At 40.9% G+C, this 26,121-nt stretch overlaps 2 protein-coding genes across 2 annotated transcripts; both read right to left on the minus strand.

Moving 5' to 3' along the window:
* Positions 1-1,571: 1,571 nt before the first annotated feature.
* Positions 1,572-13,532, minus strand: uckl1a (uridine-cytidine kinase 1-like 1a). The gene is given in 16 exon segments (XM_073469686.1): positions 1,572-1,651; positions 2,259-2,415; positions 2,661-2,768; positions 3,010-3,132; positions 3,234-3,296; positions 4,529-4,622; positions 4,708-4,806; positions 4,987-5,003; positions 6,020-6,081; positions 6,192-6,314; positions 6,317-6,350; positions 6,507-6,578; positions 6,820-6,990; positions 8,768-8,874; positions 9,095-9,282; positions 13,444-13,532. Coding segments are annotated over 16 exon segments (1,587 nt in total).
* A 203-nt stretch (positions 13,533-13,735) lies between these two features.
* On the minus strand, positions 13,736-24,583 carry samd10a (sterile alpha motif domain containing 10a). Its single transcript, XM_073469687.1, has 5 exons — positions 24,571-24,583; positions 22,209-22,390; positions 15,869-16,037; positions 15,638-15,778; positions 13,736-14,037 (listed from the first exon to the last, which is right to left on the minus strand). Exons 1-5 carry the CDS (start codon positions 24,581-24,583, stop codon positions 14,015-14,017), a joined length of 528 nt encoding a protein of 175 aa, XP_073325788.1. The 3' UTR covers positions 13,736-14,014.
* Positions 24,584-26,121: the final 1,538 nt, after the last annotated feature.

Here is a 26,121-nt window from a genome sequence, read left to right on the forward strand (position 1 = left end):
CCTAATAGAGCAGCGTAAAGATGAATGACTTTAGATCTGAACATATTCTTGCACCAGCTGTTCATAAATTCAAACGTAGCCTATAATTAGCTCCAGTTTGGGCCTCTCGTGTATTAACATTACATTTGAGTCACAGAGCAGTGAGTCACATTTTCCTGTCCTGAAGGAATTCACGATAACTTCAAAGATTCGTCTTCAAACCATCAGGAAGAACAAATATTCAGTTTGTTGCCACGATAAAAAGGTTTTTAAACTCGTTTCACAAGTTGCGACGTATCTTCTTGCTCAATTTGTACATTGTCGTTAAAGTTTGTAGAGATATCTACGGTGGTCAGAGTCTGACTGACAGTGACTTTGGGGATCCTGTGACTTTCCCTCGAGCATCACAAGGTTGACATTTCTGCTTTTTAGTGAAAACTAAATGATAGTTTTTGTAGAGGGACGATCACGTCCCAGGATGGATTTCAGCAACTTCATTTTTAATTCTCTGCTCTCACCTGGTTGATTTTTGATTTTGTTCCCATCAGCCTCAGCTACACTAGATGTTTAGTTCTAAATAGCAAACGCTAGCTTTCTTACATGATCGACTAAGAGTGAGCGTAGTAAACTGTGGCGGCACTGGCAGGAAAATGCCTACAAGCCAGCCCCAAACTACATAAAACTTTGATAATACTCATAAAATGCTTCTTAAGAGAATAATGAGACTGAAATATACTTCTTTTACCGCCTCTTAAACCTCCAAAGAAATGTAACGGGAAAAAAAATAAAGGTGTGTACAAAAGAAACCTGCAGGCACCAGGCTAATGAAAGGCAACACTCTTGATGCAGGTAACCTAGTTGAAAATTGACTTTTGATGGTCACAAACTCCTTCAATTAGAAAAAACAAGGGCAGCACAGAAACCTCATCAGGGCCTAAACAGTGTTGTGCAATCTTGAATATAAGAATTTAGAATAACACAGCGATTGTATAGTGAACATTACCTAAAATCAGTATGTTAACATAGTTATTGTGAGCACGTTAGCATGTTGACACTAAGCTTTTATCATAGCTTGTGATTCTACAGTGACTTAATGTTTACACCGGTTAACACTGTTGTTCGGACGGTGTTACAGATGTTCGCTAGCAGCCGATATACACAGTTAACATATTGGTTACGTTTTATTGGTGCAACCCGATTTAATAATCTAGTTTTACACTCGCTAGCAGTTGCTAAGATTCATGAACAGCTGGTGCAATCTGAATCAAACAATTTAGATTATAATAATATTGTTATTGTGTTATTGTACCTCAGAGGTAATGGCACTGTTTCACCTCTTGTGACCCTTCTGTATGAAATATTAATGATGAACACTCAGCTGTGAACAGAACAAAACATCCCTCGTGCATACGACTTGACCGAGACTCATCCGTCATATAAGAGTACAAAAATTCATGTACAGTACACAAAAAGTGAATATAATTATATAACAGGTTTTTTTTCTGGTTTATGCCTAAAGGGGAATATGCACAATAATGGGAGTTTTCAAGTAGTGTTGTGTTTTCTTTCACAGAGGCTCACAGATGTTTGTCTCAGTATGACGGCTGGTCCTGGTCGTCGTCACTCCAGCTGTCGGTCCCGTCTGTCCCAAAGTACCGGTCGCCAAAGTCACCTGAAAGCACACAACAGTGGAGCTCCTGTGTAAAACTAAATGATTAGAAAAATTGTAAATAAGAGCTCAGTGGTTGTTTTCTAAAATGATTAAAACATCTTTTCTGAACAAACAGAGAGACTAATTGATTGGTTTAACACAACACATTAAATATTCATCTTCATGTTTGCATGTTATGTTTAATTATGTAATTGTATGAAATTATTTATGCCTACAGACAACCTACTGGTATATCTGATATGCACATTGTGTAGTTTAGTTACAGTGGTGATCAAGACCAGTGCTGGCTGCAAATCTGAAGTGACACCACCATTAAATTAGAATCTGCTGGGACATGAAATGAAATCTGTCGACTTGAAACGGAAATGTTTATTATCTTTTATCATCTGCAACGAGCGTGGATATTCCTACATCCTGCATAAAACTAAAAGCATGCACCCAAAACCACACTGAAGACAGGGTTGCATGCTGACGACATCTTCTGAAATGCTGTTTAGTTTTAATTTTATATGCTCTTCAAAAGCTGAGAGGCTCAAAACAGGCGAATAAATTCTACTCTGGATAAAATGTTGACAGAAAGAGTGAGCAGATGCATGTGATGGCTTACCGATACCAGGAATTACATGTAAAAAATCGTCCAGACTCTTGTCCACGGCGGTGGTGATGATTTTGACCTTTGGGAAGGCGTAGGCTACAGAGTGCACCCCGAGCTCTGCCATCAACAGCGACACCAACACGATCCTATCCTCCTGCACCTCGTGATCCTGCTCAGCAACACACATCACAGCAACGACTGTCAGTGCCTGCCTGCTCATCATCAGGAGGATAATTAGTAAGAGGAAAGCAAGGGAGGAAAATATTTGACATTTCTCTTCCCGGAGATAAAGCCAATCTAACCTCACCAGGACAAACAAGTCCAATTAATAATCACACAGATAAGAAACTGACCCAGAGGAGAGGGGACCTATTGCTGTCTTACTGAAGAATAATGATGTTAATCTCCACCCACCAATAGGACTCGTACTGCCATCATGGCAGCAGCGCCAGTGGAGACTGTGCTGTCCATTAGGATGACATGATCTTCGCTGATGTCTTTGGGCAGACGCAGGTAATGCAGCTGGCGAGGCCAGAGAGGAGGAGACAGGTTACCATGGTTACAAAAGCAGGAAGGGCAGTTACCACGGAGACACACATCATGTGGAAGAAAGGGAAAAAAAAAAACAATCAAAACATTTTTATCTTCTGTTTGATGCGAATTCTGAGACAGCGTCCAAAATCAAGTAAAGTCTCCAGAAACGTCGCACACAGAAGAGCCTCATGGGACGGGGATTTGGTACTAAATGACTCATTCTGTGTACCTCCGGTTCGCCAGAGTCAAGGTTGGTCTGGATGAGGATCTTGCCGATGCGGACGTCCTTGCACACGGCCCTCAGGGCGGGCTCCATGGTCTCTCCTGCCCGCAGGACCGACACGCCGGTGATCTGTGGAGACGAGGCAGTGGAGCAAGTGTGACGACAGAAACCCCCGAGGACGCACTCCAGTGGAAGTTAATGAGACCTTGTAAAACAAAAATATCACTCACCCCTTTACCGTTGTAGCTGCGGCCCTCGTACTGTTGACCCTGTGGAGTCTGAACTACACATGTCTGTGAGAAAACACAGAAGAAAAAATATTTTATTATACAAACACACTACTCTGATGGATGCAGACACTAGAGAGGTGCCAATTAAATGATGTATCTGCATGTAGAGAACTTTGTCTTGAGAACGTGTGAAGCATATACAGTATATACGTATGTTGTGTATTACTGCAACAAAGTTCACTTAAAAATGTTTTTGCTTTATCACATTCTCCACAAACGTTGTTCACTTTCCTTCAATGCCATCAATTTTCCACAGATATCTTTCTGACACCTTCTAACAATCGGGTGATGTCAGTACGGTATGAAAATAAACTTGTGCTGACTTGAACTTTGCTTGATACACCACAGGCAATCCATCAGACACCTTTATTGTTGTCAGGTGCACCGTTGAGAGCTATTACTGCTTTGAAAACTCTTTCTTGTTGGTACTTTCAAACTATGACAACTGACATGTAAGAGTTGGCTGCCTAAAGGCTTTGTTTTTAGAAACAATAAGCAAACATGGATACAGGTAAAAAAGATAAGTTGAAGAAGTGAAGTTGCTTGGCACGTGGCACTTGAATGTACCAAAAAGGGTATTTAAGGTAGTCTCTTTTTTCACGGTGTAATTAATAAATAAAAGTGACAGCTGCTGGAAAGAAGTATGTAAAAATTCGAAATATCAGCACCTGAAAAGACGACGGATAATAAAAATCTGATGGGACATATTTCAAGATAAAACATCACATCTGATTAGCTTATGTTTATTCAACTTGTGACCTGACACACAGCAACAAAACATTATCCCAGAAAATGGCCGCCATGTAAATATGGTCTATCAGAATTGTTTTTATGCAATATTCATAATTAGTTGTACAGCTAGATGCCACTAATTTCCTACAAGTTTAACCACTCTTAAGCTCCTTTGGTCTCTAGCAACTCTTTAGCTGCTAAATGCTAACAAGCTAGTCGCTAACTGTGTCTGTCTGCTGGTCGGTGGTGAGCAGGTAGTTGTATCTTTTAGAGCTTTTTCACTCATTATCTGAAAACGGCACTAATGTGAGCGTTGAGACTGAACCAAAACGGTAAAAGTACAGCGGGCTGTATAAGCAAAAAGATAAAAGATGCAAAGATACTGCAGGGTCAGGGGATAATCCTCTGTGGGTTTGTCTCCTTTTATTTGATCCATTGTTAATATGAAAATTGATTAAAGCCACTTTGATTAATACTCAATGATAAAGTTAAAGTCTGCCCACCTGAGATGGTAGAAATGTTAGCGCATGTTCTATGAGAAGCCGCATTAATCTCTTTGAGTAGAAGATGAACTCATCTCGACTGGTTTCTTTATTCCTGCAGCACAGAGTAGAAAAAGATTAAAAGTCATATTCACCGTGTGAGCTGATACAAGGACTCGTACTTGAGCACACGTCGGTACCTGATGATGGTGTGCAGGCCTCTGACCTGCGGCGTGCTCTCCAACACGCTGAGTGTCTGAGGCAGCGGCTGATTCTGCTGAGCCGAGGCCAGGAGCGCCCTGAGACCAGAGAAAGGTTGTTTGGATAAAAGGTTTTTACCGTTGTTGAAATGAAGCAGTGTGGGTTTAAGATGGAAGCGTCGTCATTCACACCGAGTCACTAAACAGACACGCAGAGAGGGTGAAGGCTCAGTCTGAACACGGCAATCACACAAAATCTCCAAGGTAGAAGGTAAATACCTGACACTGAGCTCACGCTGCGTTAAGAGAGAGGGTGAGAGACAGACAGTGAAATAAGGTAAAAAATGCAGATGGTGAGAAGACTTCCTTAGTCTGTGTGTGGCATTGTGCCCTGCTAACAAATATATGGTATATACAAGTTCCTGAAACAGCTGCAAGAACAAACGGTGCATTGTTGGGACTATTTCCAGCTGTGGTTTTGTTTCTAATGAGCATTTACAGCAGCGGGACCGACTGCTGTGTGGAAAAGAAAATAATATTTTGCCCTGTGTAGCAGCGTGGCTCACTGATTTGTACGAATGGGTCTGATAGCTCGTTCCATTTTGGATCCAATTCTGAGAAGGTAAAGGTAAATTACCCAGATGTGTTCAGCTCAGCTGCAGATAAATCACTTATCGTCACTATTCTCAAACTGTGAGCTCCCTCTAGTCGTACACAAAGGAATCTCAGGAAAAGTTAATTGAAAAACGTATAATGCCATCAAAATACGACCACACTTCAGAGAGTAAGTTAACAACTATGAAGAGGTCAACGAAGAAATTCAAACTCAGAATTTTAATATTTAACAATATTAATGAGGTAATAATACAAACTCAGAAATGTTTATTTTTTCCATAACTGAATAAACAAACTGTTCTCAGAGGAAAATAAGGTCCCAGAACACTGTTTGTAGTAAAGGTGGCAGGGTCCGCCAAATATAAACAAAGTAAAACAGTATGAAATTGTGTTGTCCTTTAAGGTCAGTTTGTTTATTCAGTTTATTCAACAGAAAAAGGTTATCATCCTTAGTTGCGTGCTTGTGATAGTTTCTTGACAATAATATGAACAATGAGAAGAATATAGTAAAACACCAGACTGGTCGTTTAATGTTTTCCAAAGTGAGAACAATAAAAGTCTGAAAGTTTGTGAGTGAGAAGTTCTGATTTCATGTTAGCTTGAAGCTCTTTATTCTCTCTTTCTGTCAGTATGTTACAACTTTCAGACACATGGTGGCGCCACCCTCTTATGTACCATCAGTGCTGTGGCTACTCACCTCCTCCAGCTGGCTGTGAACATGCTGGACTATCAGATCGATGGCCACCATGTTCCCACCACCTAGGAAGGGAAAAAGAAAAAGCGATGAGTGCAGTTGGAGAAGTTGTTGGTTTGCACGTAAACAGTTAGTCAAAATGTTCAAGTGTGGTGAGAAAGTCTGATTGCTTTACCTCTCGGCACAACAATATCAGCCAGCCTCATGGTCGGCTCGATGTACTGCTCGAAGGCCGGCTTCACAAACTTGTTGTACTGCTTGATGACGCCTTCAATGTCTCGTCCGCGCTCTGTGATTCTGAGTCTGTGTCCACAAAGATTTTCATATCCAGGAGCTGCAGGTGGGGGAGAGCAAACAGCCCTGAATGGTTCAATAATATTCACTTCAGCAAAGCAGCTGCTCAAACAACAATAACTGTGGGTGATTGCTTTGCTTCGCTCAAAAAAAATTCTTCAAAAAGAACGAAAAGAAAGAAAACATATTGCCTCACCTGCAGAAGCTCTTTGTCCGCAAAAGACATAATACCTTCAAATATGATTACACTGGCGCCGTACACGTTTTTCTAAAGAGAGAGGAGTGAAAACCAAAAAGTCTTCAAAGCAGAATAAAGAGTTGGTCCAGCTTTTATAAGATTAAAGAGGAAATGTTTTTAAATAATATTTCATTAAGCCTATAATATATTTTCAGCTTTGGGAATTCAGCAAAGAGAATAACTTATTCCTTCAATACTTTGTTCTAAAGGACAGGATGCATATTTAATCTTTAACAGTTAAAAATCATCATCGAGGAGTTTTCTGACTCACCCAGTCTTTCTGTCGGCCGTGCGTGGTGAAATCGTACACCGGGATCTTCACACTCTTGCCCTGCTTCAGCTTTCTCAGGGTGGCGACCAGCAGCTCGAAGTCGAATGCCCCCGGATGATCAAAGTTGTAGTCGTTACTTGCTGCCAGAGACTGCTCCTCAGGAGATAAGACCTGGAAAACACAACAAATTATTAAGCATGTCTGATTTAATTAGTTGACACTTTGGTGAATGTCATTATTGAGTTTGCTGAGAATATTGATACAATTTTCATGTCGGTAAAATAAATATGAACCTAGGATCCTTGATTTCCCAAAGACTATTCACATTTCACATCTTCACTGTGTGTGTGTCAGTGTGTTATCTTCACAAACCCCTGACTGAACTGACGTTGGAGAAGAAAATAGACCTGATCTTTGTGACTCTGGTTGGAGATTCAGGATGCTCAAGGCCAGGTCCAACAGGGTGAGAAGTAATCTTATCTCTCATGTTATCAAAATGTCAAAGGTAGAGAATGAGTCAGCTGATGATCAGTAGTCTATATAAGCTCTGGAGGTGATCTTTTGATTATGGATGACTGAGCAGGATGACAATCTCTAGGTTTTATGTTATGAAGTATGAAGTGTTAGATTTGTGTGAGGAGCTCCAACATTTGTCTTTAACTATTTTGCATTAATGTGTTCATTATGTTAAGTCAGTGTTCTGTGTTTTAGCTGGCAAGGAGGGAAGGTGTGGACAATAAACTATACGTTTTACTTCCATAGGTGCAGTCTGTGTTGTTCCCGGGGGGCTCACTGAACCCCCTAGTGGCCGTATCGAAAAATGCATGTGGGGGAAATATTAATGAATTTATTGTAATGCCTTACTCTATAATAATTAAGGGTAAACTAATTATGTGACTGTGACAGTGAAATTAAACTTTTAGCATCTGAAATAAATATTTTTAGACAGCTCTGATGGAGCTCAGGATTTATCATCAGGAGGACAGCAGCTTTACTCCAAACACTTTTACTTGAATCTGGAGAGTGTGTGTGTGTGTGTGTGTGTGTGTGTGTGTGTGTGTGTGTGCGTGACCTCTTGGGTGTGTAGAAGAACACAGAACGTTAATTAACATTAGATCCTAACTGATCCTGTCGGCATGTGTGGAGATTCAAAGTCATAAAATGGGTTTAGCTGCTGTGCCTCGTGCGTAAATGTGCAGAGACAGATCGTCATTCATGATGCTTTTTATGTAAAAGGTCTAAAATGTGACAATTTTCATTAAAACAAAAAAAAAAATTAACATCAACAGAAAATAAATAAGCAACTGTTGACATACCAGTTAGCCTCGGCCCGTCCTGTCACATAATATTCACTCCAAGCTCCCGGTCTGGAATGCTAGCTGTGTGGCTAACTGAGCTAACTAGCTAATGGTGGCTACAATTACCAGCAGTTAGCAGTTGCTGTGGAGATATGCTGCATCCTATTCAAAAGTTCAAACTGCACTTTATTGGTTTATTGGACCTGATTCAGTATTGAGAGAGGCTCTTTTGTTTTTTAAGTGTGTGCTCAATGAAAGTCAACACATAATAATTAATGTCAGGGTTCATAATTACGTTTTTTTTTCTCACTGAGGGAAAATGTCACATGTGTTTGTCTCCTTTTCATTATAAAAGGTATTGGGAAAAGACATAGAGATAATTAGAAAGGTAATAAAGAGTGTCAGGGAACCTCGCACATGTAGAGATGTCGTCTGTTTCTCCATGTGTACAAAATATCTACACTGTGATTTGCGGGCTGTGATCTGAGAGCTCATTAACTCCAAACTGTGACAGCAGTATAATGATGCTTTGATGTGAATTTCGAATCATATAAGATAACAAAACATTTCATCCCAAAGATGATTATTTCCTCCTATAATGAACCCACAGATAATTGGTAACAGCCACATAAAATGCATGACGCTCTCACCTTGTAGAAAGAATCCATAGACAACAGCACAACCCACGGCACATCCAGAGCCTCAATGATCTTATTGGCCACGGTGGTCTTCCCTGAGGCGCTGCCCCCACACAACCCTGCAGATCCACACAGCATTTCAATGGGCCATTATGTGTGTTTTTCAGAGTGTGTCTAATGTTGTCTGGCGGTATGCATGTGCGATGGCAGTAAAGTGTTTATGGGTATATAAAGACACAGCGGTAATACAGGGACAGGTTCTGCAGCTCAGAGCCACAGTTTGGCACGAAGGAGGTGAAAGGAGAAAAACTGTCAGGAGGAGTGAAAACATCATCATACCGATGACAAAGGCCTCTTTTGACTGCGCCCCGTGCTCGTCATACCAGGGAGGTCGGCCTGCCGTGTAGATGGTGCGTGTGCCCGTGCGGAGCAGAGGAGGCTCGGTTTTACTCAGTGAGGTAGTGCTCTTCCTGCGAGGGGCCCCGGCGGGGGGTAGGAGCCGGTCCAACGAGTCCTCCCCACTCCCACTGCAAAAACACAGACAGCAGGGCAGGTTACAGCCTGAACACACAGACAGTCTCACACAGGTGTAGTATTTCTTCTCTATACAGTCTGCAGTATCAGAGATCTGCCCAGCATAAACATACAGCCTCATTTTAAAATGTTTAAATTATTATTATTATACTGTTGATGATAGTTTGACACTTGCACAATAAATCCAGGTGTATCACACACACCACATGTAAGTACTAAAATATTCACAACAACATTAAAGGAGCTCTGTGAAACTTCTGTGTTGTGCTGAAGCCGGCCATCTGTTTATGTTAGCGGACTCCATTTCTAAACTAACGTTAGCTACTGTTGCTCTCTGTTAGTGGAGCGAAGAGAGGCACTCGAGAACGTCACATCCTTTAGACTGTCGTGGACCACAGAGGCCACAGGCCAACACTGTTTTGTTGTGAAGCTCCAGAAATGTTTTGTGGATGTGCTTTGTGGATCGGGCATGGAGCTGAGTAGGTAATATTTTGGGTGAACTGTTCCTTTAAAAAAATCACAACCACAACCAACTACAAGAGTAAAATGCTGCCTAAATGATGAAGATGAATGAATAATAATAATGTAAATATATACTGTCAGCTATTTGTCTGCATTGAGAAATTAAAACTTTAACACGCAGTACCATTACATATAATGGCGTATTATTGGTACTTTTACTTCAGTAAAGTATCTGAGTACCTCTTCCAGCACTGCCTGGACTGAATTAATGCTTCTTTTTGATTGACACATCGCAGCTTACATCACTTTAATTAAGATTACGCTCTCACACCACAGTTTACTGAGGAACAAGTAAAAGTCAGCTTAGCTTGTGCGTCACACACGCTGACACATTTAAACTCCGTGTTCATTCCCACTGGCTGTAATTAGAAACCAAATGAATAACTCTGTTTGCTTCTAATGTGATGCACAACCACATATATACGTGCTCACGCTGTAACTGGAAGAGAGGACTAATGAAGGTTTTGCATATTCAACTGATGCAGTTTCAAATATTTGTTCAGTGATGACACAGTGGAGGCGACCCTCTGTGACTGAGCACAGATAAACAACAAAATCTAAACCAGATCCTGCACTTCCTCCGACCTCTCAACAACCCCTCTTTGGAGAGTATTTATAGTTCACATCCACGGCGTGTCTGAGAGCTTTCAAAGGAGGAAAACTGAACTGAAGCAAACAATCATACCTGCGGTCGGACCTCAGGGACCAACAGCCGGAGATTCTGGCTCCTGTGCAGTCCAGCAGAGTCATATCTGCTTCAGACGACAACTTGCGACCTTCCAGCTTCACAACACAACAGGCCAGTCACAGAGTAACACTGACACTCACTGGAGTTAAACAGTCACAGGTGTGTTTCTAGTCTGCTTTCACTCTGTCTATTCACACATCTTTATCATCTGAAAACCTGACTTCTGTTCATGTCTCCACGCTCCTGCCCATGTGTCCTCCGTCCTCTATGTCCACCTCCTTCTGTGTAAGTAAACTAAGAGGATCAGTGTAACGCTGGCAGCAAAGAGCTGCTTGGCTGGTATTAATAGAGGCACCTGTGAGTTAAAGCAGGACGGAACGGACGTCTTCTGCTGATCCTTCCTCTTAGTTAGCTGATCTGATCCACTACAAACGCAGAGGGACACTGAAACAAGTCTTATCTGTATCTGGGAAAATAATGCAATATGTCCTCCACAGCTCAAGATGAAGTCTTCAAAAGTTATTCAGTGTACAATGATCGAAAAACAGAGGAAAGTCTAGTCACTACTGTGACACCACACACTGATGGCTGAAGCTGCTATACGAGGTGCCGACCACCATCAGGAGCGATACACACAATGACATGTGTATGCACAGCCATTCGCACACACCCACAAACCAACGGACCGCCCGAGAATACTTCAACATGCAGCGATCGAACCACCGACCTTAGACCTAGTGGACAACCCGCTCTACCTCCTGAGCCACAATCGTTGAATAAATTCAGTTCTTGTAAGTTTAGTCTTTTCCTGGTCTTAGCGGCTGCATAAGAGATGTTGTTTTAGCTTGTTTGAGTCCATTTTGACGTAAAATTGATCAGAAATAATGTGGACAATCAATATATCATTTGAGTCAAACTTTCCCTCATTCAGACGTCACATTACTCGATGTTTACCTCTTTATGTGACTGTTAACTAAATATCCTTGGGTTTGGACCTTTTTGTAGGACAAAGAGTGAAGTCACTTGACTTTTGTCACCATTTTCTGATTTTTCATAAACGAACATAAAATATTGTACCTTTCTACATTATTCTGACAGCTACTGTACTATATACTGATTACTGCACAGTGTTGTAAAAAGTACCCAAAAGCTTTACATGAGTAAAAGAAAAGATATTGTGTTAAAATATTACTTTGGCAAAAGTAAAAGTCACCCATAATAACATAAAAGTATCTGATATTAAATGTACTGAAGTATCAAAAGTACATGTAAAAGTGAAATTATACATATTGTACATTTATTTAAAACTACAGTTGGCCAATTATCAAGTTAAATCCTTGGCATTTTTCTGGTTATCACATATAAAATGAAATCTTCAAAGTAACTAGTAACTAAAGGCATCAAAGTAATGTAGATGGAGTAAAAGTACAATATTTGCATTAAAAATGTAGCAGAGTAGAAGTATAAAGTAGGAGGAAATGGGAATTCTCAAGTACCTCAAAAGTGTACTTAAGTAGAGTACTTGAGTAACATGTACTGAGTTACATTTTACTTAAGTAACTGCAGATTAAGTTTTTACATGTTGTAGAATATGTTTCATTATTATAGATTTAACAAGTCAACAGTATATAAATGAGTCCAGTTGAGTTCTGCCTCGATCAAATATAATATTACAATGTTGTGTTTATGTTAATGCATCAATAATAATGACACAGTACTATTACACCACAGGGGCCATGCTGCTACTGTACTTTTTTACTTAAGTAAATGTACTTGAGTTATCATATACCACCACCCAGTGATGGAATGTAACTAAGTACATTTACTAAGTAGCCTACCATTTTGAGCTACTTTATACTTCCAGTCCACAACATTTATTTTATAGCTTTAGTTATAGTTACTTTGCAGATTACATTCTTGTTTTTAAATTGCTTTAATTTTATTTTCAATCGGATTGAATAAAAAAATGATTCTGATAATCAGAAATATGCTGAATTTCAGATCCAATGTGGTTCCCTAGTATTCAGTATTTACATACATGCAAATATATATATTTTAATTGTAGTTTTGATACTTAAGTACATTTCTAATCAGATACTTCCAGACTTTTACCCAAGTACTATTCGTATGGGTGACTCTTTTTCTTCCTAATTTTGACCAAAGTATTATTTTAACATGATATCTTTACTTTTTTACTCAGGCATGACTTTTGGGTACTTTCAACAACACTGCCACCATCAATGTAATGTTTAGCAGAAGGTTAGAAGAATTAAATATTTTATATACACTACACCAAATATATTCACAAAACACAAAACAAAAATGTAGCTGTGTCACAGAATGAACAATCAAGTGAAACACTAAAATATCTCTGAGTCGTGTACTTTGGGGTCTTTGCATTGTTTTTTTAGACAGAATAGCCCTTTAACACATTTTATAGGTTATTAGGTTAATCTATAATCACCAGAATAATGTTTAAAACCCACACTGCCTTTACAGTCGATGTAAACACAACACTTTCTACCACAGACAAAGTCATATAAATATAACTAAAGCTTTATTTAATGTGTATTATAGATTATATTCTAGTGTTTTGTCATTTGTGAGTCTGTGACGCACAACTGTGTCAACATGCAGCAGCTCACCTACTTCTGAAGAGCTCCGTGTTCACAATGACTCATCTACAGCTGACTGCATTCACCACACTGTACAATTAATTCATCCTAACAGAGAAGAGTTGTTTTAAAATGTAATCACATGAATATGAAGAGATTAAAGCTGCCAGATATCCCTGCGGTTTGTAGGAGAAGGGGGGAGTCAGTGTGGTTAGCGTTACGTTACAGGATGAGGACGCTGCAGCTGCGGACTACACAACAACAACAACACATCACATTTCAGCACACACAATGCAAACACAGGTAGAAACACGCAGAGCATCATGTACCTGTCCGAGCGGGACGACATTATTTTCCCGCACTCCGTTTCCATGGGGATCTTGCGACCTCGGAGCCGGCATCGGCTGGTTAAAGCCATTCCTGCTTGCTTAACAGCGCGGTGGGATTGTGGGTAATGTAGTTTATCATCACGTGCTTCTCCCCCCCCCACACACAGCTGCTCTTGTCAAGGGTAATGCACACAATCCTGACCTTTATGGAGGCGTTTTTTTCAAACACACAGCAGTGATGTTTTGATATTTTTTTATTTATTTTGTTTTATGACATTAAAAAAAACAGACAGAGATAGAGAGAGAGAGAGAGAGTTAATAATTAATCACACATTAGAGCAATAAATGGACAGATTGTCACGGAGCTTCTTCGTCACAGTTCATAGTCAGTCCGTAAAGATTATGTCTGTTGTTTAAAGCTGCCAGCTTCCACTTGACAACAAAAAGTTCTGGACGTTGCCGCTCGCTGGATGCTTTTATCCCACAGATCTGATGCACATGAGAGTATTTGAGGACGTTTCCCATAATTCAACAGTATCCAGCTCCTTCCACAAAAAAAAAACAAAACTGGCTATGATATATTTCCAAAGGAACCTGTGAAAGACAGAGAGATTTTTTGATATTTTCCGAGCATTTAAAGACACTGTTTGACATTTTTAATTCATGACCTTATCTGTTTAGTTTTTGTTCTCCTTGTTCTTCGCTGTATGTCTATTTCTGTGCAAGCTACACTCAAAGTTCTTGCATGTGTACGCTTACTTGGACAATAAAGCCGATTCTGATTCTAATTATAATTTTGGGAAATACTCGTATTTGTTTTCTGGCGGAGGGTTACATGAGAAGATTGATGCCACGTTTATCTCCTTACATTTAATTTGACACTGCTGCCATCATAAGTATAGTTTAGTTAAGCTCACCAATTAACATGTTATAACTCACTTGTTTATTTCTACAAAAACAAAGTGTAAAAACATCAATTTGCAGGTTTAAGCCGTTGTGTGTCGGAGAATTTTTTGTCTCTGACTCCAGGAAGTTACTGATCCCACTCATGAAACAGCCCTGACACATAACTCCCTGTAAAACAGCAAAGAGTTGTTTTTAGTTTTTATTTAGAGCTGATGAGCAGATTGTTTTACCTTTGGACATTGCCGTCTTGCAGTTTCCTCCCTGTGTCACAATTCTGTATATGTCCTGATTTATGACACATTTTCCCTTTTTAGTTATCACAACCTATTTCTAGCTATCTACAGTGTGTAGTCAGGAGCTCTGTTGAGCTTCGTTCTCCTCGTTAAGTGAGAAATGGACAGAGGAACTTAGAGAAGCAACAAATACTTCAGGCGTCCTGGATTTTTCTGTCGACCACAAGGGTTGCACCAACATCGTCACCATCAAGAAGCTGACAAAAATATCGAGCACAGACTGTCAAAAATGAATGAATGATGAATATTAGTTTATGCCAAAGATTCATGCAAGTTAATGTCAGACGGCCACATTATTCTGCACTGTTTCCTCAGAAATCAAGCTAAAATTAAAAGCATTTAACATAAATGTATTATTTCGTTATTTTTAAGTCACTAGAAGGCGGGACACATGTTATGGTTTGCACGAAATGAGACCCAAATGCAGAATCCAGGACAGCTTTCATGAAAAACAGGCAGACGAACCAAGGAAACACAAAACATTCAAAAACTAAACCAACTGCAAACAAAATAAAGCGCTGGGAACACAGACAAAACACGAGGAACAAACACAGAGCAAACAGCAAACTGACAACAGAAGGCTGAACACACAGAGGGCTGATCAGGGACAGGTGAAACTTTACAAGACAATCACAAGGGAGGGAAAACAAGACAACGCCAGGAAGTAACACAACATGACACATGATGACGCTTACAAAGCAAAACAGGAAACAATAAAGCTGAATCCCAACATCATGACAAAACAAGGTCTTTGAAACTTAAGTTTTTCTTGTGAAGGACCTCCAGACCTGAAGAAGATCTGAAGGTTGGCAGGTCTGTGTGCTAAGCTAAGCTAACTGTCTGATGCTTCATGCAAGAATATATGAGTGGTATCGATCTCCACATCCAACACTCCGCCAGGAGCTAAATAAGCATATTTCCCAAAATGTGAAACTACTCATTTAAAGTCTGGGTTTGAGATTTGAGTTTTAAAAATAAAACACACACACCCTGACCTCTGCTGAGCAGCTGCAGGTTGCGGCCCTCCTCCTGCACCTGGAGCTGCAGCACCTGCTGCAGCAGCTCCTGTCGAAGTGTTTCCTGTACGAGTCCCATCCTCTCCAGCTTCTCCCCGTTCAGACGCAACAACGCACGGCCTGGAAGAAGAAAACAGACAGCTCAAACATAAATTTAGCTTTTACTTTGTAATTCACGTATTGTCTGATTATCTTAGCAGTGTGTGTGACCTGTGATAGCGTGGTGGGAGAACGCCTCCACGTAGGTTAAGTAGTTGTGCGGGCAGTGTTTCTTCAGCCATTTACAAACATCTTGTTGTGACCAGAGAACGACGGGCCGGATCAGGCTGGGCTGTGTCGGGCTTGTGTGATATATCCCATAATTGTCACTGGAACGGTACTGCAGACAGACAGACAGACAGACAGATTATTAAAAAGAAGATGGACATGTCTTAGAAAAATAGTCCAACTATTCTGGAAATTTGCTTATCCAGTTTCTTGCTGATTGTGAGGCTTCTGTCACACCCAAAGTTCAGTTCATTTGGTTCAGACCCAAAACAAATTATACACAGTTGCATTTTCAGTTCTGATTTGCTCCTGTTCACACTGACTTTTAACAAACGAACCACGAGGAGTGAACATGGAGTTATTCATCGGACAGTTTTGGTGATGTCATCCTGCATCATCAGGATCCACGTGGGGAAATCCAACTCTAACTACAGCAGTGTGTGCATCACTTTAATGCTTCTGATGTGTAGAAGAAATAACTATTAATAAGCATTATTAGTATTACTACTACTTATTATTACTTACTGACTGCAAATATACTGCATGTTACGAACAATGACTGACAGGTAGCAGGGGACAGGACAGAAAGATGGCGCCTCGGTCTGGTTGTTTGGTCTGCAGGGTTCAACCAGATTCAGTTTCAATAAAAACAAAATAGTTAAGGTGAGAAAGCAGCCTCATGTTTGTACGTTGAATATGAAGCTACAGCGGGTTAGCTTAACTTAGCATAAGGATAGGAGAGGGGGGAACTACTAAGGCAAGGGTAACATCTGCCGACCAGCACCTCTAAAACTCACTTGATTAATCTATACACCTTCGGAGGCCGGGGTTATACTATCACACTATTGACTCTTGAGGTAGTAGGAGGTGGAGTTATGAGACAGGACAGGCTGAGACTGGCTGGTTGGCTTTTTAACCTCAGGCACACACAGACTTCTTTACATTGAGTCAAAACTGGAGTTTCTCCACATTCTGTTGATCATTTTTGAATGTTTTAACCCAAAATGCTCACATATTGCACCTTTAAGGTCACCCATGAGCAATTAAAGCTACACATTACCCAAACACTATTACAGAAGCAAATAAGCAACTTCCAAAATGCTGAACTCATCCTCTAAAGCTGCTTCTTCACTTTTCCCTTCCAGTTTTCACACCTCAATCGTCTGTCTGACCTTGACTAAAACTCAACTGGCATCAAACACCCCTCATCCATGAAGAGATGTGTTCAGATCCACAAACACACGTGGCTTTTCTTCACCGCACATGATGAGCGATCTCTGCAAACACTGCCGCTCAGTTAAAAACCTGCCATGAAGCTTGTAAGCTGAACATTCAGCAACAAACCCTTTCAGACTGACAAACACTCAGAGGTTTAGATGAACATAGACGGGCCTATACATGACGAACTGAAAGGTCCTCTATACGAGCAGGTCTCAAACTCATTAAAGCACACAGCACACCATGCAGATCAAACACTCCATGCATAGATGCAAACTTCCAAGTTGTCTGGAAGATCAGCCAACATGCAGAGTGTGATCATGAGATCCAGCTCTTTAATCTTGAAGACGCGCACGGTGTAAAAAGCGCCGAGGACTAATCGAACCGGGTCTTTGATCAGTCAATCGGCTTTAAAAATTCAGCAGGTTCAGCAGTTCTTCAGCTCGAGATTTTCTCAGATGAGGGAAGAAAAAGAGAGGCTGGCTCACATTTAAGACTCAGCAGGGGAAGATTTGTGCTTGATGTTTCAGATGATGACTCTATCTCATTGAGTGCAACATTTTATGAAATATAGAGCATGTTCCAGCTCAGAAACATGCGTTACAATATGTTCTGACACTAATGTTTCAGTACACTCCATTCTACATTGTATTAAGTTGCTCTATCTTTACAGCTATAACTGAGTATCCTTTACAAGTAAGGAGCCATTAATAACAACCTTTCCTTTCCAACATAATGAGTTACTCTCAGTACAAAAACTTCTCCATGTACAAGTTAGACAAAAAATCCAGTTTATTTTAGTCCTGGTAGAAAACTAATGTCTAACAGTTGGTTGGGCATTAGTCTTGTCACACTTGATTACGGTTGAGTAATGAGGCCCAACACACCAAAGCACAACTTAAATTGTTTACATGCAGCGCAGAGCAAAGCAGCTTGTTGGGACTTTACTGCTCAAACAGAGTATAAATAATCATTAGTCAAGTTTGAGCGTTGAAAAAAACAAAACACGAGGACGAAAACAGCTTTTGGACATTACTATTTCACGAGCCCATGTAGAACTAGCTTAATACAAAAAAACAAGATTTTTCTGGCAATAGTGGCATTAAACTCTTTAAGCTTCTTCATTCTTGTAAAATATGTTTTAATAATAATCGTGAGACCATATTTATTTCCACAATAAACTGTGAGCAAATGAATACAGAACTGGTTTTGATCCTCAAATATATGATATTGATGGAGAGAGCTATCCCTCCTGCTTTATTTGTAGTGAGGGGGATGTAAGTTGCCCCTCTAGGAGGTGGTAATATTATATAGAGCCAATTACTGAACTTGAGATGTTTTATGACACAGTTTGTAGATAATAATGCTGAGTCTTATTGTGAGTAGGGACCCCACAAAGAGCAGCTACTGTTGTTGTCACAGCACATGTGGCTAATGGGGATCTAGATAACAAACACGGACACATTCAAAGTTTGAAGTGAAAGTTTGAATTTTTCTGCCTCCTGACTGATTTCCAATCCACCGTTTTGCAGGATTTTGCTTTTATCGTTATACTCTGAATATTCTTTCTTTTCATTTTACTTCAAACCTTCCAGCTCAGTCCAGCACCTCCATTTCTGTCGTGAGAAAAAGTCTTTCTCGCTTCACAACCTCAGTTTTGTAGAACTTAGTGTCGGCTGGATTAGTGACAGGTGCTGCCCAGAGGTGGGAAGTAAAGAAGTACAAATACTTCATTAGTGTACTTACAGTAGGGGTTAGGGTTAACCTTTTATATTTCTATCCCTACAGTTTAACAAATACATCTGTACTTTACACTCCTTACATTTTCCAAACATGCTCATTACTCTAGTTTTAATGCATTTAAGGGGAATTAGCAATTATTTTTATCAGTGCATATCACCGCACGGCAGACAAAAAGACGTAACAAGATGGAAACAGACAGAGAGGGAGCTTGGATTTTCATATTTTCTCCGTTTGTTGCTGTGATCGAGACGCTTCACCAACCCAAAATGTGGCTATTTGACATCCTGGGAATGAGACTCAACAACCAGCTATCTTTGTAGCTGTTTATGAACATCTCGGACAAATCCTACTGATTCTACCTTCAAGTTTAAAGGTCTTTGATTTATGTAAATATGATGTGAGGTTCAGTTAGCTTTGCACAGAAATGGCCTGTAGAAATGACCTACAGAGGGAAACTTTTTACTTTTACACTTTGAGTACATTTCAGAGCCTGTTCTTTTTCACTTTTACTTGAGTAAAGCCATTGAATCAGTACTTCTACTTTTACCAGAGTCTTTTTTCACACAACTATCTGTTCTTCTGCTTGAGTAAAGCATGTGTGTACTATTGCCACTTCTTGTGCTGCCTAAAGTCCTGCATTTCTGGCACTTGTGAGTATGTGAATATTTTAACTTCTGCCTTTGCATGTATTCTGAGTGATTCTTCACATACTGTCTAGCAGTTAATTCAAGAGCCATTTTAATGTCACTGTGATGTGAACATATTAAATATGAAGCAAACATTTCCTCCCAGTTCATCAAAAATTAATTGTTTTGAATGTGACAAACAGACGGCGTTCACAACGCAATATTGTCCCCAAATATCTTATGTCACCATTCTGACTATGGCTGCGAGTAATGGCTTTTCTTGCTAACTAATCTGCCAATTATTCTGTCAATGGAAGTGATTAACTGTTGGGCCAAGAAAATGTGAAAAATGGCCATCCCATTTTCCTAAAGCCAAAGGTTATGGTAGCTTGTTTTGTCCGACCAACAATCCAAACTCCTCAATATTTAAAGGCTCACATTAGAAAATGTTTTGCATTCTTGCTCAACGATGATGTAAATGTATCATCAAATACTCGCTAATCTTTTTCTTTCAACAATTATTTTGTCCACAGTTATGAAACATAAAAGATAAAGGTATTAAGATAACACAGAATTGCTATAATGAGTATTTTCCTCCTTTTAACTGGATAATTCTCAAATCAGCTTTTACATTATCAGTGAGGAGTATGTGGCTGCAGAGAGGAAGAGTGAAGAAGAGACAACATTCATAAAAAGAGTAAATAAAACTAACTGAAGGATGCAGAGCTGAACTGTGGAAGAAGCAACAACACTGTTCACATGTTCCACTGCTGAACATCTTTCAAAACCACAGTTCTGGTTAAGTTTTATGGTCCTCAAAACAAAAATAAACCGACCACTACATAATGTGCGTCCAAGAGGATTGAAGCAAACAAACAACACATTGTATACGAGTCTGTTATCAGCCCAGCCCAGTCCTGTGTGTGCAGCTTTGGCTTCAGCTCATTACCGCCTTTTAAAGAGCCTTCCATGGGGTGAGGACAAAGGCACAGGCTTTCTGACTTCTAACTACGGGCTTTAAATGAGGCCAGTTTACTGCACAGATGGATTGTCGCTGTGGACGGCGGTGAGTGTGCGAACAGACAACGCCGTATCAGATGAAGAAATGAGTATCAACTAAAAAATGTTTAACTGGAACAGAGCGGCTACTAGAAGGGGAAGAGATGTTTATGAAAAGATGAATATAACAAGGCTGCAACATGACAATGAGGTACTACTCCTATTGTCTTGGTAGAAATTCATCACAATCAACTTATCCTGAGTGTTTTTATTGTTTTATTGTTATCGTTTTTATCCCACAAGGTTTCCTAATTAAGCCAATTTATTGAAACTGGATGATCAGTCTTTTACAGTAACACAGCAGCTTAAATGACATTTCAAAAAACTTGTTTCATCTGAGATACAACTCAGACAAGATGTTTTCTATACTCTTTCTTCCCCACATATCTCACTGATATGTTGCATATGTTATGTTGATTGTTTCTTATATTAAGCGTAAAGAGATATTCTGACCTGAAATGAGACAAATATACTCAGTAAGATTCAGAGTTTTTACCGTGTTACTCTGTATCACAGTCTGTTTACCATCGAGGATTCAGTATCAAGCTCAATTCTGTGTCAGTGATGCTGCAGTGTAGCTCGACTGATGGAGGACCTGTGCTATTTAAAGCCGGGCTAAAAGGCTGTTTGAGCCCACCATCCCGCTGGGGAGAGAGCAACTTCCATTCTCTACTAACAAAGTGCCCATTTGCAACAATGGATGGTGACCAGCCGCATTTGCCAGACTCATGATTTTTTTCTTCGAGACTTTTCTGTAGAGGAGTCTGAGCTCAGAGCTACTGAACATCAGCGAGGAACGTTTTCATGTGTAGTCGTGTTGCTACGACAACAGGGATATTAAATATTTGAATTAACTTATGAGGGAAACTGTGAGATAATGAAATGTTAAGTTAAAAACACACAAGACAAATACTTTCTTGTTGTTGCCATGGGGCCTTAAAAATCTCTTATTCCATATGATGCAAACACTATAATTAATATGGATCACAATAATTATTTCTTATTAAATAATACAAATGATTTTGGAGTCCATGTAAGGATTCGTACAAACCCGATGCCTGTGCTTTGTGATTCTGCCATTCAGACTCAAACAGAAACTTTAATTCTCCTCACTTTTTATTCATGGAAGTTACAGTTATAATGACACTGCAGCTATTTTACTGATTTTTTTCGAGAAAGGATAAAGACGTGTTAGTGCATATTTGAAGAGACAGTTTGCTAAGAGACTCTCATAGTGTGCTACTGATTGTAGTGTGCTGTATACCCTGCTAATTATATACAAGGCGTGCTTTTCCCCTTTCCCTAAGCACTGATACAAGTCAATACTCACAGATACTACTAAGCAACAGTGAACAATGTTAGCCTCCCAGCTGGTTACTTTCAGGCATCTAACCAAAACCCATTGTTTTGGGACAAGGGAACCGGAAGTGCACAAATGCTAACTTATTTCCAGGTTTTAGGACTCACTCCTGTGACACTCATAAATATGCAGATTTCTTATAAAAAATTAATTCAGGTTGGATGTAGAGTTTCTTCTGAAGCAAACGTATCTCCTTGACTTTGGAGGATGAAGAAAGCCCGAGGGATAATCCTGTGTGTGCTGTTCGACATGTTGAGGTGGTGTAAATGTTCAGTACCTGCAGGGCCTCTGTGCCCGGCTGCTGCAGCAGCTTCACTGTTCTGCCTCCCGCGGTTTTCTGTCCGCGGCCGTCATGCCAGGTTAGGTTCCCACCTGTCCGTCGACTCAGCTGGTGCTTGAAGTCCTCGGGCAGGGCTCTGTACTCCACAGCTGGCCTGCAGAAACTAAAACTGGATGCCGCTGCAGAGGTAAAAGCAGGAGGTATAATGATTAGACAGCCGGATCTGCCTGTAACCGCTGAAAATGTAAAAAACAGCATGAGACACGCTCTGTGAAAAAAACCTCCCTCACTCTGCGTGACTTGAAAACAGGAGAGTTGAACCCACCTGGACACCCTGTCATTCAGAAATGATCTCATTACAAGCGACCTGCTCACACACGCTCCGTTGATACCGAGCAGGCAGGAGGCAACCTTAAAAGTTATCTGAGCTGGACAAGCTGCTCTGTAATTTAGGTAAGTCAGCGTTTCGGTACCACTGTAACTTTTCGCAGGCCTTGCAGGTGAATGTCAGATCAGTGAGACGAGTCACTTTCTCATCATTACGAGGCGGCCCGCGGGCAGACATCCAAACCCAGTCAACAGCAGGTGGCTTACCAACATCCAGTAATTAAAGAAAGTGTGGAACTACAGTAAACACGCCGTTACTGGCACAGATCCTGGCAGAAAGCCACGGGTCATTACTGATTCATGTGCCAGATTGGAAGAATTTTCTTAGCGTGTTTGAAGCTCTGTGTGCAGCTGTGTTTGTGTGTGCGTTACTGTGCATTTTCGATGCCTTAAATTGACTAAGAGAATTTGAAAAGAGGACAGAACGGGGGAGACTGCCGGGGGAGACGAGGGTTTGAGGAGATGAAAGAGTGTCTTTTTGGTTTTCTAGCTTTGTGCCTCTCCTTTCTGTCATTCAACGTCTCCCGCTGAGAGCGCAGCAAAGCCGAGTCCTGCAATCATCAAGGCGAAACCAGCAGCATCAGATTATTATGAATAAAACTCTGGAATGCGATTTTTTTGTTTCTTTGAGGTGTAACTCCAAGACTCTGTACGTATGAACTCTCCTCCACAGCGTTATTACTCCCTCAGGCTGCTGCTGTAAACGCAAATGAGCCCCTTTCCCGGATTAAATACAGATAATTAAGACCACTTGTCAGACCGAGTTTTTCCCTTCCTTGAGTATTTGCCTGTTTGTGGGAGCATAAGCGCTCATTAACTAACACATGTACAAACAGCAGGCGCCGGATAGGAAAACGCTTTCATGAACAAAAATCTTACTGAACAAGCTGAAAGGTCTTCGCCTGCCTGCAACATGTTTCCCACAGTGTTTCAGTTACATCTACACTGCAGATTAAAGCTCATATCTGCATATTTGGCACTGAAAGAAACAAAGTTACAATAAGAGCAGCAATGAATAGTTGATTAGCAGATCGAAAGATTAAATGTTTTGATCATCTTTCAATCGTTTAAGTCATTTCTCAAGCAAAAATGTCTCTGCTTGTGTGAGGAATTCTCAGTTTTCTTGTAGTAAATGAAGATTCTTTGGGTTTGGGACAAAAGGAGAGATTTGATGACGTCATGTAAGGATCTTTGAAATTGAGGTGAGTATTTTTCATTCAGGAAATAGTTGTAAGCAGGAATGCACGATAAATTAGAATCCCCATTTTGGAAAATGTGTGTCTTGCATTGACTCAACAAGCACAACATTTACAAACTGACACAGTGGGCGGCTTTTTGCAGCTTAAAGGTTGGGTTGCGATCCACCAGTGAACACAGAGAAGAAGAAGAAGAAGAAGAAGAAGAACATGGACTATGAGATCATCCATATTTGCAGAAAATACAGCTTGGAAACCTCTTTCTAAACCACAACAATGGGAAATCATCGGTTATCTTACCGGTATGGGCACTGGCTGCAAGAAAACTATATCATGCATTGATAGTTGTTAGTTGCAGCTCTATTGAGAATAAAATAGAAGGTATACAATCCTACACATTGAGCCTTTAATGGCTGAGTCTCTGCACAAGCTGACCTCACTCAGACTGGTCATGCTGGTGTCTGGTGGAGAGCTGTCCAGTTCAGCACCAGTGACCAACCTGCAGCCTCCTCCTTATTATTTCTCCTGCATGTGTTTAAAGTTACCCAAACCTGACTGTGTGCCTTTGTCCTCATTGTTCTGCAGGATTACACAGGTGTAATGTAAACCTGAGGAGTGGAGCGACAGCAGAGGCGACCACACACAGCTGGCGAACCGGTTTCGCAAGTATCGAGTTAAACAAACGAGCTACAGCCAGTTTCCAGCTGAATGACGGACATTATTTAAAGACCACCTCGACGCATGTGTGAGATATGAGCAGCAGAAAGCGGCCTTACCGTCCACAGCCATGGTGTTTTAAAAAGCCGAGGTGGGTCTAGTGGAAGTCTGTCATCGTCTCACAGGGCTGCGGGATCTTCCTCTGCTCCTCTCCGAGAAAAAAAAAAAGTTTCATGGAGCTGTGGCCGGAGCTCCGCCGCTCCACATCCTCTCCGCTCCTCTCTCTCCGCTCCGACTGAGAGAAAATGCCTCCAAACCAGCTCACGTCGCGTAAAAACAATCCGCCGCCGGTGTGTGTGAGCTGAAGTTGTTGAGGAGGAGACAGGAATGTCCCCGAGCAGCTGACTGACTGACTGACTGACTGGTTTCGCTGGCTTGATCGCAAGTGTATGTGTGTGTCTGTTTGTGTGTGTGTTTTTAATGTGTCGTGAGAATCAGACGCGCGCCTTTTTCTCAAGAGCCTCCATGAGCGCACTGAGCTCAAAGTGCAGCCCCGGGCCCTATAATTAACGCAGCCAGTGGAGTCTCTGAAAAACAGCCGGATGAAAAGGCTTCTCATCGCTGCAGCATCCAACTTAAGGAATTCCCCTTCGCCCCTCTTCTTGAAGAAAGGGAGCTCTGTGCGCGCCTGTGGGCAGTGGGCCCTCTCTGTGATGGACCCTCTATGCGCGGTTTGTCCAGAAGAGCTGCGGGACATCGACGCAGATACCAGTGAGCATCCCCATCCTTCTCCCCACCTGCCCAGTTTAGCCTGCTTTACTGGGCACATAGCTGACAGGGAATCCGATCAGACTGTGGATGACCGAACACAACCACAAACAAACCATAATCTAGCATCCAAGTGTGTCCTTCTCGCTGTCTTGTTGCACTTTATATATTTCCACCACACTAAACTAAAAGGGGAGGTAACACTTTATAATAACCATCATTAATAAATGGTCAATCTTGAGAGAGCTGGACCTTCTGGAGGAATAAACACCCGGAGTCACATCAGATACCGACGGGAGGAGAGCTCAGAGATTAACTTTTTAACTTATGGGACTGAAAATGGATTTATCTTCACTCCTGTTTATTAACCCGACTGCAGCAGCGATCCACAGAGGTGACCTCCACTGTTAGGAGTTTATGTTCTGTGATGATGACAGCCAAGTACGTTACATTAAAATCTGGACACAGTGTTGGAGGCAGAGGCCGGTTCATTGCTACGCATGAAGCTAAAATGGCTCGAATTCAGGGCTATAAAATTACCCAGGTCTTCTGCGTCTTCAGGACCATAGAGCGTACACCAACCAAGCCGGTTAACAGTAGAAATAAAATGAACAGGATATACCCTGTGCACAGCAGCACTTCTCTTCTGGGAGCAGCTAGTAAGCAAAAATTAGTGAGAGTTGACCTGAATTCAAACAACAGACACACACACACCCTCAATGTGTGCCTTTGCTAGCAAACATTAGCTCACGGCTAATGTACAGTAAAGTAATCTGGCTGTTTGGGGCGAATAAACACACAAATGATCCGCAATGCTAGTGGTGAACACACCATTAAACAACCACCACTGCTGATTACAATCTGTTTGACATAACACAGGCACAAATGCTCACAAACTATTT

The sequence above is a fragment of the Pagrus major genome, chromosome 7 (genome assembly GCF_040436345.1).
Source record: "Pagrus major chromosome 7, Pma_NU_1.0".
In the NCBI taxonomy this organism is placed as follows: domain Eukaryota; kingdom Metazoa; phylum Chordata; class Actinopteri; order Spariformes; family Sparidae; genus Pagrus; species Pagrus major.